The 19,833-nt window shown below is 41.8% G+C and overlaps 1 protein-coding gene across 7 annotated transcripts in view; it reads left to right on the forward strand.

Annotated features, from left to right (window-relative positions):
- Window position 1: 1 nt before the first annotated feature.
- SNRK (SNF related kinase) overlaps window positions 2–19,833 on the forward strand; it is a 59,169-nt gene continuing 39,337 nt past the window's right edge. Inside the window, exons 1-5 of one of the 7 annotated variants that reach the window (XM_060638079.3) lie at window positions 2–129; window positions 3,321–3,370; window positions 14,184–14,245; window positions 17,521–17,646; window positions 17,742–18,215. In XM_060638079.3, the coding sequence (XP_060494062.2) occupies window positions 17,574–17,646; window positions 17,742–18,215 (547 nt within the window). In that variant the 5' untranslated portion in view covers window positions 2–129; window positions 3,321–3,370; window positions 14,184–14,245; window positions 17,521–17,573. Of the gene's footprint in view, window positions 130–3,320; window positions 3,371–14,183; window positions 14,246–17,520; window positions 18,216–19,833 lie in introns of all 7 variants that reach the window. The other 6 variants (XM_060638074.3, XM_060638078.3, XM_060638076.3 and 3 more) reach the window with 6 other exon arrangements.

Below are 19,833 nucleotides of genomic sequence, written 5' to 3' on the forward strand. Positions count from 1 at the left end.
CCCCACCCCCTCCCCGCGCCCGGCCGCCCGCTCGGTATTATGATTTGCGCTGGGTGCGGGGATTCGGCGGCCGGGAGGGAGTCGTCGGCGCCGCGGCCGCTGCAGACGGACGCCTTCCTGCCGGCTGAGGTAGGGACAAGCGCGGAGTGCGGGCGGGCGCGGCGGCCGTGGACCGGGGCTGCGGGCTGGCCTCCGCCGCCTGGTAGCCTGCGCCGTCGCCGGGCTGGACGTCCGGGCCGGGGCGCCCGCCGCAGGCGGAAAGTAAGTTGCGCGCTCCGCGCTTCCCGCGCCGGCCGCAGCGCGGGCCCGGGAGGACGCGGAGCCCCGACTGCGGCGGCCCGAGCCCGCGCGGCGGCGGCGGCGGCGGCGGCGGCGGCGGCGGCGCGGCCTGGCGGCGGGGCGGCGGCGGCGGGCCCGGCGGGAGCCGGCACTGCGGCGGCCGGCCGCGGGCTCCCGGAGGCCCTGCCCTTGCGGCCGCGGCCGGATTGCGGCACCTCGGGAGGCGCCCGCATCCCGCGCCCCGCCCCGAGCCGGCCGAGTGCGGCGCCGCGGGGCCCCGCGCCCCGGCCGGGCTCCCCGCGCCTGGGTTCTCTCGTGGGGTGTGTGTTCTCGGAATGTGTTTCCTTTTTCAAACGAATCTGGAAATCTGGCCGCAGCAAGGGGCTTCCTTGGTAAAACTGCAGGCTTACAATAGAATGGGGATATTGTTGTCTGTAGAGAAAGGGCATCGGGGTAAGGAAGGAGGAGCAGTGCCCTTCCCAGGGGAGAGCGAGAATTTTTTTTTTTTTTTTTTTTTTTCCGGATTGGGAGAGCAATCCGTTCCTTACCGTAGTCATCGCCTGTTGAATTCTTTCTGGACCATTTTGCAAAAACCTTCCTGCCTTTAACTTGGACTTGGGATCTGGGAAAGTGACAGTCTGTTTTCCTGGTTGGGGTTGGGGGGAGGGCAGTGGGGGGTTCTTGGAGCTGTGCTGTTCCTGACAGTTGGACCAGGTACAATCAGATAGCTTCTTGGCGAGATCGGTTTCACGCTCAGTATTTGGGGAGAATTTAGCAGTAGGGTTCTTTATCGAGGTTTGAGGATATAGGACCTTGCAAATTGTCAGGTTACTTTTTTTCTCTTTTATAAAATTGAGTGCATTCTCAGTCTTAGGAGCGGGTGGTAAAGCTGATTTAATGCGTTTCCCATCTTACCAGGTTTTAAGGTGAAGCATGGCTTACAAGTGATGGAACTGCAGATGTTGAGTATCCTGCTGAATTTTCACTACATTTCTTTCAAACATCAGACGCTTCAGCTGAATTTTCACTAAATTTCTTTCAAACATCAGATGCTTCAGTTCGGGTTCCTTGTACTGGGTTGGGACACTGTGTCTCAAATCAGTCTAATTTATCAGAATGTGTATTAGTGTGCTTTAAAGCCAGGAGCTGTCAAGGTTTATGTAATCAACTTATTAATTTATGATCTTATTACATTGCTTTCCAGATTTATAAAACCATTCCCTTAAGGAAATCTGTCTTCAACGTCTGCTTAAATATTTCTCTTGGAATTGGATTCCTGAGGAGGAATGCACTGTACAAGTGGTGATTTAAGCATACTAATTAGACAAGTTTCTGTAAAAAAAAAAAGAAAAAGAAAAATACGTATTGATTCTTTTATCTGACTATTGTATTGTCCCTATTTGGAAAATAGATGACATTCCCATTTTACAGAACTAGAAATGAAATTACATGACATTCCCAAGGTCACATATTGAAGCAGTGTAGTAACTGAAAAATTAAGTGCATGGTGCTAACTTTTCTTACATCTTCAAGGTTTTCTAGGCAGGGAACTTTGAGTGTCACCTTTGTCTTTTTTAAATCTGCACGGTTTTTATATTATTTTAGGCACAGAAATGATTCTCACCCTATTAATTTTTCACTATTAAGAGTAAACTTTTCAGTATTGTTGCAGTAAGTTCCATGAGTTTAAAACATACAAGAACTCAGAAGTTATCCTAATTTTTATTTTTCTAGAACAGAAATATAAATTGGACTTTATATTCAGATTTAATCCCATATTCCTAAAAGGAAGGTTTTTATATGTCCTTAGTAAAGTTGAGGGGCTTTCATGATACTTTTACTGGTCACAGGAAATAGTCTTTATCTAACCCTTACTGTGGGTGTTTGTTTCTGTCATACAGAAAGTGAAACTAAATGGGAAAGAAGTTACTTGTTTTTGGAGATAATTAAACAGCCATGGCTCTAGGTGTTGATATAAATAAGGCCTGGTGTCTTCCCTGTAGCAGCTTGTCTGGGCCTAAGAGCTCAGTAGCTGCCCAGGAAGAAAAGGGCACAAGTGAACTTGCCGCATGATCAGAATTTTAGGAATTAAAAACATAGATGAGGAACTTGCCCTGTTTTAACTGCATGCACGCTGTTTGCTTAACTAGAAGACAGAGTTTTTAACCAAGATGCTTTTCTAATAAAACTGTTCTTCATAATTTAGGTATTTGTATGTGTGTGCAGGTAAATTCTTAGAGCAACTTAGGTGGAAAAGTTACTTGAGTAGATTCTGGAAGTTTTGAAGATAAGCTTAACCTATGCTATATTCACGGCACCTTTGCATGCTTATTTTCGCAGCCCTGGGTTCTGGGCAGCAATATAAAATTGAGTAAAAACCGGTTCCTGCCTTTGGGAGCTTACAGGCTGTCAGGGCCACTGAAGTCAACGCTAACAATAGGGTCCAACGGCTGCTGTGCCGAGGCTTAGGCACAGCTCTGTAGAAGCACAGAGGTGGGAGCAAGGAACAATCTGACTTGGGAAGGCTTCACGGAGGAGGCGACGGTGAACTGGTCCTGAGGGACAGGTAGAGATCCCAGGCCGAGAAAAGGGGAGGGTGCTCAGAAGGTTCAGGGAGGATGAAAAGCTGAGGTGGAGTGGTGGAGGAAGAACTGAGATCCGAGTGGGTGAAAGGGAGTGGAGGTAAAGACAGTTCTGGTTTCAAAGAATATGAAAAGGAAGGGAGAAGCGTGGGCCAGGAGCTTTGGGCATGGAGAGGGAAGGGTTTTGGTCTTTTGTTTTTGTTTAGAAACAGCTGGTGTAAAATCTCTCCGGCTTAATAGCCTCGCAAGGCACTGGAAGTGTGTTGTCTGCTCTGGCTGATCTGGAGCTTCGTTATTCGCACTGGATTGTTTCCTCATCTGCTTTTCTGCACATCTGCCCTGGGCTGAGGCCTCCTGTCCCGTGGGAAACCATTTCTTGCCGCTGGTAGGGGAGGAGCCTGTCTAAAAGAGGGTTCCTGCCGTACCTTCCCTGAACATTTATTTCTCTGCTGCTTCCAGAACCTCCTGAGATCCTGCTTTGGCACCTCCAGCACTTGGCCTCTGCTCAGGTAGGCTCTTCCTGGGACAAACCAGGCTGCTTTGTCTCTCCTACCTGCACCCTCCAAAGTGCTGCCACGTGGCTGTACCATGGCAGTTACTTCAGAGTCCGTCACAGACCCTGTGCTGCGATTTTTAGGTTCTGCAGCGTCTCTAGGCTCAAAACAGGATTGGGCCTATCTAAATACCCCCTCGGCTGTGTATTGGCCTGGAAATGTCATGTAGGTTATCAAGTCTGTGCTCCAGAAGCGTGGGTTACAGGTCATAGAAACGGTCAGATCATAGGCTCCCTGGGCCTCAGGGTCTCCTTGTCGACATGCAGTTATTTTTCTCAAACTGAGAAGACTCAGCTTCTGGAAGGCAGAGACCACTTCTTTGATTTTAGCATCCCCAGACCGAAGTAATGCCTCATGCGTAGTCCGTGTCCCCAAGTGGTGTCTTGATGAAAAAACTTCAAAACTCCAAACTTTAGTTTGTTGGGTTTTATCATCCTGGTAACAGCCATTGTAATACAGCTGGGCTAAATTTAAATTGTTTTTCAATCATAGAATTTTGGAGCTGAGGGCACGTCTTCGCTTGGTACCGGCATGTAGTACATACTCAGGAAATGTTTGTTCCTGTCCTGCGCGTTTCCCGTCTGAGTGAATGGCACCACTTCTGCTACCACTCTCCGCCAGAACCATTCCGGATTTCCCTCTTTGCTTCCCCTCACCCCACGCATTGAGTTCTTGGCTTCTGCTTCCTGAATGGGTCTCCTCTGTTACATCCTCATCATCACTGCCCGCATATTGGCGGCCTTCACGTTTAGGTCAGTAAGCGATCATTTACCTGGAGACGTTTTCAGTAGTCCCCCCAGCTGTAGTCTTGCCCTGCCAGTCTGGTCGTCACTTTGCTGCCAGAGTGGTTTGTGTAACTGTCATCTCTGATTGTCGTTCCCCTGCACAGGATTCTTCTTTGGCTTCTTAGTGCCAGCTTTTGTTCGTTCATTTAATAGTATGAATCTCTCTCTTTTGGGTAGATGCTATACTGGGCAGGCCCTGGAATACAGACCAGAATAAAATGGACGTGGGCCTTAACACAGACTGAAGTTCTCATTTAGCTGAGTGGAGACACAGATTGTTACTCACATAATCACCTGAGTAATTATAACCACAGTTGTGATAAGGGCCCTGATGGGAAAGGAATGGCACTGTGAGAGGGCACGGGAGCTGGTGTGTGGGGGTGTGCGGAGGGCAAGGACACGCTCAGGAGGGTTGACCTTATGCCGGGCCCTGAAGCACGGTAAGGGCTCACGAGACTTGAGGAACCGCGGCTGATTTGCTTGGAATACGAGGCCCTTTGGGTATCTGGCCCCTGCCTCCCTGTCTGATCTCATCTCCTATGCTCTGCATGCATTATTGCCCCGGTCACAGTAAGCTCTCTGAGGTTTCTCTTCTGAAAAGCCTCTTCCCCGTCATCACCAATTTCACCTCTTAGCTCAGATGAGAAAATGAATGTCTCTGAGACGCCTCCTGAATGAACTCTCCAAGGTAGCTTTTGGGAAAGGGACGCCTCTTGTAGCCTATCTGTCCCCGTAAGAGACTGCACAGACCTTGTGGCAGTGATCTTCCTGGTATGTGCAGTAGAGGCGTCTAGTTAGGGGGGTAACTCGGGCCTGTTAGGGGATATGAAAAGAAGGGGGGAGCTAAGTATATAACCCCTCTCAGATGTCAGAGTCTCCTGGGAGGAAGGCCAGTTCTGAAAAGTTGGAGGAAAAACAGTGGGTGATTTTGATCCTACTCACATCCTGCTAATATGTGTTATCCCACTTAACCTTCATAATAAGTGTCCAAGGTGGTGATTATCTTTGTTTTATAGATTGAGATGTACCTATTCATAGAAGTTGAGTAACTTCCTGGGCTCCAGATTCTGTGGTACTCTTTCTGTTGCTATGATGCCGTTGCTCACATCTGCTGAATAAATGAATTTTGATCATTGTTAAAGTGCAATTCTGTGGTGAGGATTATAAGAAAGGTTGACCGGGGCGCCTGGGTGGTTCAGTCGGTTACGTGTTCGACTTCGGCTCAGGTCACACGGCCCGCGACTTCGAGCCCCACATTGGGCTCTGTGCTGACAGCTCAGAACCTGCTTCACATTCTGTGTCTCCCTCACTCTCTGCCCCTCCCCAGCTCACGCTCTGTCTCTCCCCTTGAAAAATAAATAAATCATTAAAAAAAAAAAAAAAAAAAGGTTGACCATGTGGTAGTTTGAAATGTTGAAACTTAGGATACCCTCCCAGCTCCTCTCTGATGTTCCTCCTGCTCTGTGTACACACCTCTTAGGCCAGTATATTGTCTTTATATTGCATAGCTAGGGGGAAATGTTTGAATAATAAACTGGGTTGAATACGTATTCATCCGGGGTGCCTGGGTGGCTCAGTCCGTTAAGCATCCGACCTTGGTCCAGGTCATGATCTCACGGTTCGTGGGTTCGAGCCCCACGTCAGGCCCTGTACTGACAGCTCAGAGCCTGGAGCCTGCTTCGGATTCTGTGTCTCCCTCTCTGTCTCTTTGCCCCTCCCTAGCTCGCTCGCTCTCTCTCTCTCTCTCTGTCAGAAATAAACTTTAAAAAAAGATTTTAAAAAATACATGTTCATTTGTGTTGGTTTTTCTTTATTAGAGAGATTATGTTTTAGATAATGTAGGTTTTGCTCTTGCAGTGTAACTTACATGGATAAAGTTCATTTCAGATTTAGGATGATATACTAACGAATATTCACAGAGAGATTATGAAGCTGGAGCGTACTGTTCATGGATCTCTTTTTAAAATAGTCATAATACTCTATAGCCTTTTATATAACAGTGGACAAAAGCAGAGTGATTGAATTTTAAAGTAAAGTTTGGCTTTCTGTTTTACCTCATTTTCTACAAGTGAAACAGTTCTCTCGTTATTGGAGTAAAGTATGTGTACTAAAGAAAATGTGGAGTGAGAATATTCATTCAGTCTCCCATTTCAGGGCTTGATTTTGTCCTTTGCTCTCCTGTTTTATGGGTATTTGCTAATCCTCTTTCAAAGGAAAATGCTTTTTCAGAAACAAATGGAGAGAATGTAATTTGCAAAGTATATTAAAATTGCGTTTCGGAAAGGATACAATTTTTAAGCAGAAAAGAGAACCTCCTAAATTTATCTGAATTACTTATTTTGTGTTGGCTGTTCTGTGCCACTGGCTGTTCTTGCCATCGCAAAAGTGTGTGTAAACTCTAAGGTGAAGTTATTTTTAAGGTGCCATTCCAGTTTTACATGATCAGTAAATATCTCAGTCTGTCTTTTGAATAGTTATTTGCCTGTAATTTCATTTCTTAAAAAGAAGTTTCAAGAAGTCTGTAATGGAATTATTTGTTAATGATGTTTATTAGCTAAGTCTTTGGTGATGTTAGGGAATTTCCTCCATTTAATTGATTGCCGGGCTAGGTAAGTAGCTTAGCATATCAGAATTAGAGGAATGCGAGAAATACCAAAATAGATTTCTTTTATTTTTTTACTTTTTTAAGCGTCTGTTTTATTTTTGAGAGAGAAAGCACGTCCACACGTCCACACATGAGTGGGGGAGGGGGAGAGAGAGAGAGAGAGAGAGAGAGAGAGAGAGGGAGGGAGGGAGGGAGGGAGACAGAAGATCCGAAGCCGGTTCTGTGCTGACCGCAGAGAGCCAGATTCGGAGCTTGAACTCACCAACTGGGAGATCGTGACCTGAGCCGAAGTTGGACACTCAACCGACTGAGCTACTCAGCCACCCCCAAATAGACTTATTTTGGAATCAGGAAGGCCTGGGTAAAAGGGACGTCTCGTATTGTTGCAGGAAAAAACGGAGGACCCAAGAGTCAGTGGAACCTGGAGTCCAACCTGGGCAGCTCTTTCCTGGGTGTAGGACTGGGGCAAAGAAGTCCTTTTCTTCTTTGGTCCCGCTTTCTCATCTGTAAAAATGGGTGTGATATTTCTGTGACGTTGCTGATTGTGAGGAATAAGTGATGAAACAAATGTGGAGTCCACTACCTACATAGATCCCCAGAAATGACATGGTTTACTCTTTTTGAGACCTGCATTACCACAAACCTGGAATTCTAAAAGGAGCGGTTGTGGCAGTAAAAGACATTTTTAAAATTTGAAATGAAACAAAGTCAACTGTGGTTTTGTTATGGGACGGGACTCCTATCTGTATAATCGTATTTAGGTTAGTAGTAGGTTTTTGGGCTGGTAGTAGGGTTGATAATGAGCGATCTGATCGGAGTCAAAACAAAAACTGCTGTTTTATCGAACTGTAAAGTGGACGGTGAGCTTTTAAAATTGGTTTCAATCCTCCAGTGACCTTATTTGTGTGTTGCTTTCACGTTACTATCTAGAGTTTTACTCTTCTGTGCAGACCTCTTATCAGCTCTGTGGTTAGAAGCTGCGTCTGTGCATTTTTAACTCTTTAGTGACACTTTAACGAAACAAGTGTAATTCAAAGATAGCTATATGGTGAATTATTGAGTATGGCAAGCTTTCCATGAGTTTTGAGAAAGTCAGAGTTCATCACAGTTGCCTAAGTGGTAAGCCATTAGGTATTTCTCAGGATCAGCCTTCTTAACCCTGCTGACTTACCTCACGTCTACCCCAAATCATAACTGCACCCAAGCTGATACTGTCCTTTCTGAAACCAGCCGTATGCACGCTCTGCTGTTTCCTTCCCCCAGTTTTGAGAATGGTGTTCCACTGCTCCCTGTTCAAGGATAAGCTCTGGTCTGTGGGCTGCCCTGTCTTTGGGATCCTGCCTTTTTGGAGTCCTCTACTCTTCCTTTGGCACGCCTCACCCAGACTAACCTGTGTAGTTATTTATCTTTTTATATGTAGATAACTTATTTGTAAAATTGTAAAGGATACTGTGTTATGTCCTACACAATTAGGGCTCAAATATTTGCTAATGAAAATAGGCTCAGCGTTCCTCTTCTTTCCTCAGCCTGAAGGAATTGCATACCTTGTCCCACAAGGGAAGCAAAATATTTCCTTGAATATGTCTTGTTTATTAACATGACATAAATAGATTTTGGACAATATGTTTTTAGGGGAATTAGTCTTTTCATAGATCTTAGTGGAAAAGTAAATTGGATAATTGTTTACAAAAAAGTAAAAATTAAAATTTTTTATATAATTTTATTTTTTTATTTTTGAGAGAGAGACAGAGACAGACAGAGACAGAGGAGGGTAAGTGTGGGAGGGGCAGAGAGAGAGGGAGAAACAGAATCCGAAGCAGGCTCCAGGCTCCAGGCTCCAGGCTCCAGGCTCCGAGCTGTCAGCACAGAGCCCGATGCGTGGCTCAAACTCACGGACTGTGAGATCATGACCTGAGCTCAGGAGTCGGACGCTCAACCGACGGAGCCACCCAGGAGCCTCCCCAAAAGTCAAAATTTTAATAACCTCTGTCTTTTTTAGGTTATAAAAGCAGCACACACTCACTGCCAAAAATTTGAAAAGAACAGAAAAACATAAAGAGAAAAAAATTCTGTAATCTTACCATCTTAACATTTTGGTATTTTTAAAATATATGTGCAGACAAATTATACGCTTAAAAAATTGAGATCATATGCCATGAAATTTGGCATATGAATTTTCTTACTTAACATTTTATTGTGAGAATTTCCCATGAGATTAAATAGCCTGAAAATATGACTGCATAGTGTTAATGTTAGGTATACTGTGATTTATTTAATTGTTTTCTTACTGTAGACCTTTAGGTTATTTAATTTTTTTGCATACATAAATATCATTGAACATTGTTAACTGTAAAGATTTTCAACATCTTCTTTCCTTTAAAATGTGTATCTAGTAGTGAGATTATCAAATCAAGAGTATTATTTTAAGGTTCTTGATATATGTTTTACCACATTGCTTTTCAGAAATCAGATAATTTGCAGACTTAACAATGTAAAAGCATCTCAAATGATTCAGTCTTTTTTTTTTTTAATGTTTATTTTCGAGAGAGGGAGGGAGAGAGAGAGGCAGAACATGAGTGGGGGAGGGGCAGAGAGAGAGAAAGAGAGGAAGACATAGAATCCAAAGCAGGCTCCAGGCTCTGGGTTGTCAGCACGGAGCCCGACGTGGGGCTCGAACCCATGAACTGCGAGGTCATGGCCTGAGCCGAAGCGGATACTGAACTGATTGAGCCACCCAGGCGCCCTTCAAATGATTAAGTCTTTTAAGCAAAAGTAAGTGAAATGTTAGAGACCAGTATTTTTGTTTATAGATTAGTTTACTTTTTTCTGTTCCAGTATTCTTTTTTGACCATTTTTTTTTTTTAATGAGCATCTTCATCATGATATCAGCAAGGAAAGAAAAAGATGACAGGATTTTGACAGCATTAATAAAAATTTGGAAGAGAGATTTAGATTACTAAGTTTTTAAATTCTCCCAACTTCCACTTTCATTGTTTTCCTGGCAACAAGGAGTAATTGTGAGTTGCCTTTATTTATCTTGGAGTAACTTTTACATACCAGCTTTCGCTTAAGTCACTATGTGTTATGTGAGCACTTTTATACCAGGCTGTCACCAGAAATGGTGACACACTTAGCATTTTTCATCATTTTAACAAGAGGCAGATTCTGTTTCGGAATTTGGAACTTACTGTCTGCACTGCTGGTCCGAGTTTTGTGGCTTGAATGTTAACCCCTTCCTCTTTGCAAATAGTTAGTACTACTCTGTATCAGCTAATAAATTGCCTGACTACTGGGTACGTTAAAATTCCTTGATGTATCCTGGGCCATTGCTTGTTTCACTTAGGGAAAGTAAAATTACGTAAGTCGGTGCTTCCTGAGATCGATCTGCACTGGTGACCCAGTCACTGCCTGAAGAGCAGAGCAGTCCTTTTAGCCCGCCGGTCCTAGTCCCCTCAGTTGCCCCTGGGGTGTCCGTTAAAAGTGACCACTTGGAAGAAAACTTGCAGAATAGTAGGCGGTTACCTTCCCTTGGAAAATACTTTCCTAGACATTTGGAGGTATAATTTTGCCTACTTGGACATTTCTGATAACAAATAATTTAACCTTTGAATTTATAGTTCTATCTCGAGTCCATCCGGTGAGTGCAGACTGGTGACCGCGTAATGCTACGTGAGAACCATGTGGTAATATCAAGCTGATCAGTGAAAAACTCTGGATCCTTCCGTAACTAAGGACCTCTTGACCTATTTGTGATTTCTTCATCTTTGATTTATGGCTTATATTGGTAACTCCCAGGAGGAGGAGCGCTATTCTAGAAATGTGGAATATTGTTTACTTTGGACAAACGGAACGGCAGTGGCAACTGCGTGTAGAGTTGTGTTTATTTTGCTTGACCTGGGGGTTACTGACATTCTCAGAGGATTTAGTCTACTCTCTTCAGCCTATGCCATTTTTGTTACGGGTATCTTTGAAATTTTAGCAGTAAGATCAGCGTGGTAGTATTCATCGAGAGTCAGTTCTCCACTTACGTTAATTTTTCTATAAACACACAGGTTAGCCTAGTATTTTCCATGAGGAAAAATCATGGTTTTCATTTTTGGTATCTATAAAAGATAGCAGATGATTTTCGTACGTAACGAGCTTAAATGCAGTTTTAGTGTGGCTTTGCGAAACTCATCTTTCAGTTATCTGTATTAGAGGGAGAGCATTGGTACGGATTTTTTTTTTTTTTAAGCGTTTAATTTGGGAGGTTTTTGTGTATGTAACTGCTGGTGGTCTGCTTTTAGGAGGAAATTTACAATATCCCAAGTAAAATGGGGAGAGGCAGTAGAAGTAGCCTAATTCACGCATGTGGCCCTTTCATTTCCACTCCCCTGCTTATGCCACGGGTGGCGGTGTTCAGTGTGCTGTTTGTCCTCCCCTCTCCTGGTGGGGGGGAGGTGTGAGTAGTGTGTCCGTGTATCTGTTTTACATACAGACCACACTGTAGTGGTGGTGATGTCCATGCAAATCTCCAGTCTAAGAGTGAATTTGACCAGCCAAACAGGGTGACTTCCAAATGACAGTAGGTTGAACAGAGGCTGGTTCTACAACTGTTTTCAGCAGCTTGCAAAATGTGTGCCGGGCCACCCACACTTCCTTCCTCTTCTCCAGCCACGCCCGCACACTTCAGTTTGCTTCTCTTTAGCTGGGAGAACATCGGTATATTCTTGCAACATGTACTGGTAGTTGTTTCTCAAACATGAATCTCCATATTAGAAACGCTCTGAGGCTAGTTGGCCTGTTTCATTCTGGTCCAGCCCGGTTATGTGCATGTGGAAGCATATGCTAAGTAAGACTGCTTTAGCAGGGCCTCATTTAGTGGTCTTGCTGTTTTAAAAGATATCATCTTTATTATGTAGTCAAAAATATTGACGTAGAAGAATTCAGTGCGGTGGGAAAATATTATATAAAGTAGAGGAAAAAGTTGTGAGACTTCACATCTAGTATCTTAGCTTTGTAAGAAGCATAGGTATGAAGAATATATACTCAAAGATGAAGAGAGGTCATCCTGGATGAAAGTATAAGGTGAATGGGGGCGCCTGGGTGGTTCAGTCGGTTAAGCGTCCAACTCTTGGTTTCGGCTCAGGTCATGGTCTCACGGTGAGTTTAAGCCTGTGTTGGGCTCTGTGCTGGCAGTGTGGAACCTGCTTAGGATTCTCTCTCTCCCTCTCTTTCTGCACCTCCCCTGCTCTCTCGCTCTCAAGATAAATAAACTTAAAAAAAAATTAAATTAAAAAAAGAAAGTATAAGGTGATTTTTTTCTTCCTATATTGTGCTTTTCTGCATTTTCCAAATTTTCTAAAGTGAATTTGTATCAACTTGTAGAGAGAAATACTTTTAAGATGGTTGTAAACCTCTCTCTCTCTTTGTGTCTGTCTGTATTATTCCATTTTATAAAAAAAATTTGTTCCTTGGCATATATTATACTTAGAAAATAATTTGAACGGCTTTGTACCAAACTGCTAACAGAGATTGTCTCAGACAGTAGAAAATTGGATGATTTGTAAGAAAAAATTCTTTTTGTCAGTTTATATGTTCTAATTGTATTTTTCCCTATATTGTACAGATATTTCTTTCATAACTTCATAATTGAAGCAAAATATTAAAAGGAAAGTGCTATGTCAAGTGAAAAAAGTAGGCTCCAAGATATAAAGTTATGTGTAGAATGATCACACCTTTGAAAACAAAGAAGAAACTGTATAAATATTTGCAGAAAGATTGCCAAAATGTTAATGGCGCTGATCTTCAGTGGTAGAACTACGGATGCCTTTTAATTCTTCCTGCTTCCTAGTCTATATGTTCTAGATTCTCTGTAAGAATATATTACTTTCGGGGAAGAAAATGTAAAGGAACATTTAGTTCTTTTTGAAAGGGTAGAGTTGAAAGAAGGTCCTCTTGATATTTCAAAAGCAAATACTTAGATTTTGTGGGATTTTTTTGGAAAAATTATCAGACTTTGATGCCCAACTAGAGATACTCTTTTCTTTGCATTACAGTCTTACACCCGTCATTTTCAGTTTAATATGTTTTAGGAAACTGGACAGCTCTGTAAATTCATTCTCTCGCGGTAGGGTGGAACAGTAAAAGCATTTCTATTTGGACGAAGGAGAACACCATCGTTTCAATAATGGTGGTGCTGGTGGTAGCTAGTGTTTACTGCTTCCTCTGTGTCAGGCTTAATTGCAAACCTTTTTGCTGTACTAACTCACTTAATTCTCCCCACAACCTGTGAACTTGTACTCTTACTACTAACATTTTCTAATGGGGAAACTGATCATACAGGGAGGTCAGGTTTTGTTCAGGGCCCATGGCGACTGGTAGGGGAGCTGGGTTTCAGATCCAGACCTCGGCGCTCCGAGCCAGTGTTCGGCCACGCCCGACTACCCCACTGCCTTGCCTAGAGGCTGGACGAGACGGGCTGGTGGAGAGAGGGAAGCAAGGGTAATGGCAGGAGCTGCCGTATCCTTCTTGGAGCTGAAGGAGCAGGTAAGCGTTCCAGGGTTTCCCTGTCTCTAGACGAGGCCCTGTGTGTGAGCTTAAGGGTTACCTGGATGCTCACCTTTGGTGTGTTGTGTAAATCGCCTTGGCCTAGTGTGAATGCTTAGGCCTTTCAGTATTTGTGGGATATTTCAGGGTTGTGCAGAGTACCGTGAGGCACCTCAGCCAGTAGGCCACAGCCTTAGCTATCGGCGCCCTGTGTTCATAGTGATAGTTTCTTTTTTCCTATCGAATGGAAAGCCTCCGTGTGAAGGTGTTTTGTGTGTTCCCAGGTGCTGGCATTATAATTGATTTCTGCTGGCCTGCTCGAAGATTGTCTGTTGTGAAGGTCGCCCTCTTTGGCTGTTGGAGTGAATGTTTCATGACCCGGCAGGGGCTCCTGCAGGCAGGCTGGGCTTGGAAACCAGGCTGGGCAGGATTGGAACTGCCTCCTGCTGCTTACTGGGCAAGTCAAGCCTCATTGCGCCTAGCTTGCGGGCTCTTGGTTTCGATTCAGTGAAAAGTGGATTTGGAGCCTGTTACCCAGGAAGCATTTAGAAAATGGTGAATTCACCGTTTATTATTATTACTTCCTCCTCCTTCTAGTAGAATCTGTCTGACCTGGCCGCCTGGAACAATCTCTGTTTATGTGTGCACTGTTAAATTTCTGTTTCCTCAAGATTCTTTGAATGGGTTGTAATTCACAGAGGGGAGAAAGATCCTGGGATGCTGGGTCACTAAAGACATACTTGCCATTTTTATGTCTGTCTGGATCCAGCCTTAGAATGTGTATTTTGACTCTAAGCAAAGTTAAAACAAATAGAACTAAACTCAAATCTCCTTCTGTGTTTTCCTTTAGGAAAAAGAAGCAACTCACAAAACACAGTGGTAACAAGGATTATTCAGTATGCGGTTTGTAGGGTATGTCCTGGAGCCATTAGAGGCACCTGCACTCTGTATAAGCCACCTCTTAACATTCAGCGTTGATGTTCGGCATGACTTTCAGGCCCTGCAAGGTCCTCAAAGATCAAAAAACAATGTAGTTACTTCCTGTGCGAACACAAAATGTACTTGATGGTTGGGTTGCCCAGTAGGCTAGTACTTAAAGAGATGATCAGTAACGAGGATGTTTTTCCTTTCGACCTTCAGTTAATCATAATGTCCTGGTGTTTGGTAAACCGCTGTGGTTTCATAGACACTGTGTGTACGAAACGAATTACAAAAAGAGTACATTCCTTGGTAGTGAAAATGATTATTCTTTCACTACAAGGTAGCCTGATCATGAAGAGACCCTGTTAGATTCTTTCCCGTGAACTTGCTAGTGGATTAAAAACTATTTTCATTGTACCCTTTTGCTGGCACAGTTCTGGGAAGAGAAACTGCAGAGTGTTAATTGTAATTGTTTCTGGGTGTCAGAGACTCTGAAAAACTACTTTTTTCCCCCTCATTTACATACACATTTATTACTTTCGTAACAAGACAAAGTGAATGACCTAATTAATTTAATTAAAATTTAATTTAAATTCAAATTTATTTCTGAAATCTGATTTATATGCCATTTAACAAGAATACATCTAAACTAAAGGGATGAGAAAAACAAATATTATATCACTTGAGGGCAGCCTAAAAGTTGTTTTGAAAGCTTAAGTTGCATTTGCCAGCTTGTAACTTAATAGACTGAGGTAGAACTTTAAGAATAATTACTGCCCTTATAATTAATCAAAATTAAAGATACAAAGATAGTTTTCTGCCCCCTGGAGTTAGCTTAGAGTTGCTATTTTTGAAAATTAAATATGCCTGAATTAAACTTTCTTTGGGGGAACTACTGTCCAAATAAAGCAACATCTTTCCACTTGGATTTTCCTGTTAATCTTGTCATTAAAATTATTAGCTTATATGACAAGATAATACACAGTATAGAAGAAATTTGCTTTTTCTCCAACACCTGTATGTAGTACTGTTGGTTTCTTATTTTTAAAATCTTTATAGAATAAACGGGATTAATCATTTAGATTGCAGAAACAGTGTAGATAGTGGTTAAAAGCACAGATTTTGATGTCAGGTGGTCCTGGGTTTGAATCCTAGTCTTACATACGGACCTGGTAGACTATGCTAAGTGACTGACCATTTCTGTGCCTCAAAATGGGGCTAATAATCCCTATCTCTGAGGGCATTTGTAAGGATTAAATGAGGATGATGTAAAGAATTTGGTATATGAGTGAGATATTATACTTACTCAGTAAGTGGTAACTTATATTTATTATTATGGTAATTACTAAAATATAAAAAACATATTAATAAACATACAGCTAATATAGATATTTGAGGGTCGCTCCAGATAGGTGTTTCAGATAATTTCAGTTTGCATGTGGGAATGACTTTATGCCTCTTTTATAGTTGGTACTTTAACTCTCCAGATACTACCCTAAGCATAACATCATTTAGTGTGATTAAATGTTTATAAAGAACGTGGGCTTTGAAATAAGAACAGTTTGAATCATAGTTGCAGCACTTTGATTCATTTTACACAAATACGTATAATAGGTTTTTAATGTTCGCTTTTCTTCTGTTCTTTTAAGCAAAAACGAGATTGAAAGAATGTAATGCTAGTGCTTTTAAAAAAAAACACCTTGTTCTATGTACAATTTACTTTTTTGGGATGTTTTCATCTAAGTGGGAGTAAATGATGTAACTACTGTTCTTAATAAAACAACTGGAAACATGAAAGTATATACTGGGAGCATTAGAAGAGACTTTGCAGAAGGGAAGGGTTGTATGCACTCATGGGAGAGAGCTAGTCTTGGGAGATGGCTGTATTCCTCATTGGATTTTATAATAATTCTATTAAATTTTGGTCAGAAAAAATAATAGTGGGAGTTGAATTTGTGAGATTTAAAGTGATAATTTGTATGATTTTATACATTTGTTTTTCTGAAGGTCATTTATAAGAGCTGATTTCTGTATTTAGAGTTTACATAATAAAGGTTTAGAATTTTAAATGCCATGTGAGATATGGTCTTTAAAACCAAAGGATCTTTAAGATGGTTTAAGAATGCATCCTTGTTTGGGGTGCCTGGGTAGCTCAGTCGGTTAAGCATCCGACTTCGACTCAGGTCATCATCTCCCGGTTTGTGAGTCCGAGCTCCGCGTTGGGCTCTGTGCTGACAGCTCAGATCCTGGAGCCTGCTTCGGATTCTGTGTCTCCTCCTCTCTCTGCCCCTCCCCTGCTCATGCTCTGTCTCTCTCTGTCTCTCAGTAATAAATAAACGTTAAAAAAAAAAATTAAAAAATGCATGCCTGTTTTTGAAATATAAACAGATTGTGGTGAGTTTGGTTTGACAGTTTGAAGACTGTGATAGAGGCATAACTGATAAGTACAAAGAGCGAGTACCAGTCAGCAAACATTTATTAAGCACCTACTGTGTGTCAGTTGCCATTCTAGGCACTAGTGACACAAGAGCAAACAATTGGCATGTAAACATTTTGGAAAGAAGTTGAATTTCAAAATGTAACAAAATATTGACTACCTGTTATATGTAAAACACTGTTTAGGGGAGGGGAGGGTAGAAGGAAAAAAATAGAACCTTAGAGTTCTCAAGAACCTTACGGTCTTAGGAGGGAAATGGTGTATACGAAAATCTGTAGAATAAGACCTCATGGGCTGGTGGTGTCCAAGCTGCTGTGGAGATAACGGAGAAGGGAAGGGAATTCCAGCTGGAATTCTAACTAGAGGAGGCTTCACTAAAGGGATTTTTTTGGTACTTACAGGAAATAGTGCTAGTTTTGGAATAACAGGAAAAAGTTGTTGGGTTTCTGTCCAAATGTTTATTCTGTTTTCCCTTTGGTCAATTCTTGCCTTGTTTTTTAAGACACTAATTGAAATTACTTTGGGGGAAAATTTTTTTTTAAGCATAGTTTATCAAACTTGCCAGGTTTCTTATTTCTGACATCACCAAAAACTTGTTTCAACAAATCAGTTTTTTTTTTTCAGTTTGCAAAATTTAATATGGTATTTAAATTCTCAGCCTTTGTAATATAAACCCAAAATATGTAAACAGGTTGTTATATGGCCCTTACTCATTTTATGTCTCAATTTATTTACTTCAGGCTTCTCTTAAAAAAAAAAAAAAAAAGTAAGGAAACTGTAAAAGGAAAAGCTACAGAAACTTAATTTTGTTTCTTCTCTTATTTTGTAGGTGTCCGTGGCGACACTGAAAATGAATTCCTTATTTTCACCAAATATTCTTATATGAGAAGATCCATTTTGAACAGTCTATATATTTTTTCTTCTGTTGGACCAGCATGGCAGGATTCAAGCGAGGGTATGATGGAAAGATTGCTGGATTATATGATCTGGATAAAACCTTGGGTCGAGGTCATTTTGCAGTGGTTAAACTTGCCAGGCATGTCTTTACAGGTGAAAAAGTAGCAGTCAAAGTTATTGACAAGACAAAGTTGGACACTCTAGCCACTGGTCATCTTTTCCAAGAAGTGAGATGCATGAAACTAGTGCAGCATCCCAACATCGTACGCCTGTATGAAGTTATTGACACCCAGACCAAACTCTATCTTATTCTGGAACTTGGAGATGGAGGAGATATGTTCGATTACATAATGAAACACGAAGAGGGACTTAATGAAGATTTGGCCAAGAAGTACTTTGCTCAGATCGTTCATGCTATATCTTATTGCCATAAACTCCATGTGGTTCACAGAGACTTAAAACCAGAGAATGTAGTCTTCTTCGAAAAACAAGGTCTTGTAAAGTTGACAGACTTTGGTTTCAGCAACAAATTTCAACCAGGGAAGAAGCTCACAACAAGCTGTGGATCTCTTGCGTATTCTGCTCCAGAAATTCTGCTTGGTGATGAATATGATGCACCCGCAGTAGGTAGGTAACCTTCCTCCAATATTTGCCCACTTGAATTCCACCAGCTAGAGAATAGTTGGTCAAATTGGTTGCTGTTTATCTGAAAATAATTTCTTAAGGGACTTTCTTAAATGTGTCTTAATTAACAGATTAGGTTTCATGAATGCCGTGTATTCCTAAAGCTGGCAGTTAGTTTTACCCCTTATGTGGCAAACATCTAAGTATATTTGTCAGCACAGAGAAAAATGAGTAAGTTCTCATTTAAGGTAACCATCACCTGCTCACTGTAATTCTTTTGAACGTCTGAGTACATTTCCTATCTTCTTAGATCCTTCTGGTAGTCCCCCTAGTCTGCTCCTTCCTGGACATATCCCTTAACACTCATTGAGACTCATATTGGAAAAGTACTGTGAATGCTACAGTACATTATGAAGAATTTGGGCATGGGGATCTTTTATTAATTGTGATCTTGAAGAGTGTACTTGATCTCTCTCTGCTTCATTTCCTCATCCATAGAGTAGAATTGAATCAGATAGAGGTATTGTATCCTGTGTTACCGTGTTTACTTTTCACAGCGACCAGTGTGGTGGTTATTGTCTGTTTCATTGTATAGGACAGGAAATTGACATACAGACATCTGCTCTATGGTGGATTCCAGAATTTTGGTAGCCCTTTGCATTGCCAGCTACCCTCTCTTCACTCCAAAACGTTGTGTTCTCTCTTGTCCTGAGTTACCTATTCCGGGTGGAAGTGTTTGCTCCTTTTCATCTTGTGGCAGTGTTGTCCCTTTGGGATTGTATCTGCTTTGAAAGTCATGTAGGAATTTAGGAATTTATTCTTAATTTTTAACAAGTTGTTAAGCTGAAGGTGTGGTCAGCTTTTACAATGTTTAGTTTAATCTTGGAATAATAATGCTCTAATATTACATGTACATGATATCTCACTTCTTAGGAGTCTTCCGTTTGCATTCTGATCATTTGAAATGCAGGTTATGGAAGATTAAAGGCACACATTGAAGAGTACCAATTTTATACTGAATATTCTGTACACCAAAATACTGCTTTTCGTCTTAGATTTCTGTGTCCTATAAAAGAAAGGGTTGTTGAATGGTTCCTGCCCACCGCAGATAACAAGGCTTCACCGAAACCTTTCATTAGGATATTTGAGTCAGAGATTTTTGATTAATGGAGCAGGTCTCGTCAGAAAATGAAGCCAAGAATTTACAGAAGAGGAAGCATAAATGTCTGAACATGGAAATGATGATGTTCAACCTCAGTAATAATCAGGGAAAATAAAAGCCTGATAAGATACTATCCATACTTTTCACATTGGGAAAAACTAATGTCAGACCAAACCAAGTGTAGATAACACTATAGATCTTCAGGAAATGTAACTAGTACTACGTAGAAGACAGTTATCTACTAAAGTTAAAGAAGTACACAATCCTGAGACCCAGCACTTCTCTTCCTGTGTACACACCCTTAGAGGTGCTCTCACTCATGTACACAGATTTTCAGAGAATGTTTTTAACAGCATTATTGAGTATTCATCAGCAGGGGAATACATTGTTTGATATTCATGTGATGGAATTCTGTATATTGGTGAAGATGAATGAACCATGGATGTCATCATGGCGGTA

Source organism: Panthera onca, chromosome C2 (genome assembly GCF_046562875.1).
Source record: "Panthera onca isolate mPanOnc1 chromosome C2, mPanOnc1 haplotype 2, whole genome shotgun sequence".
Classification (NCBI taxonomy): domain Eukaryota; kingdom Metazoa; phylum Chordata; class Mammalia; order Carnivora; family Felidae; genus Panthera; species Panthera onca.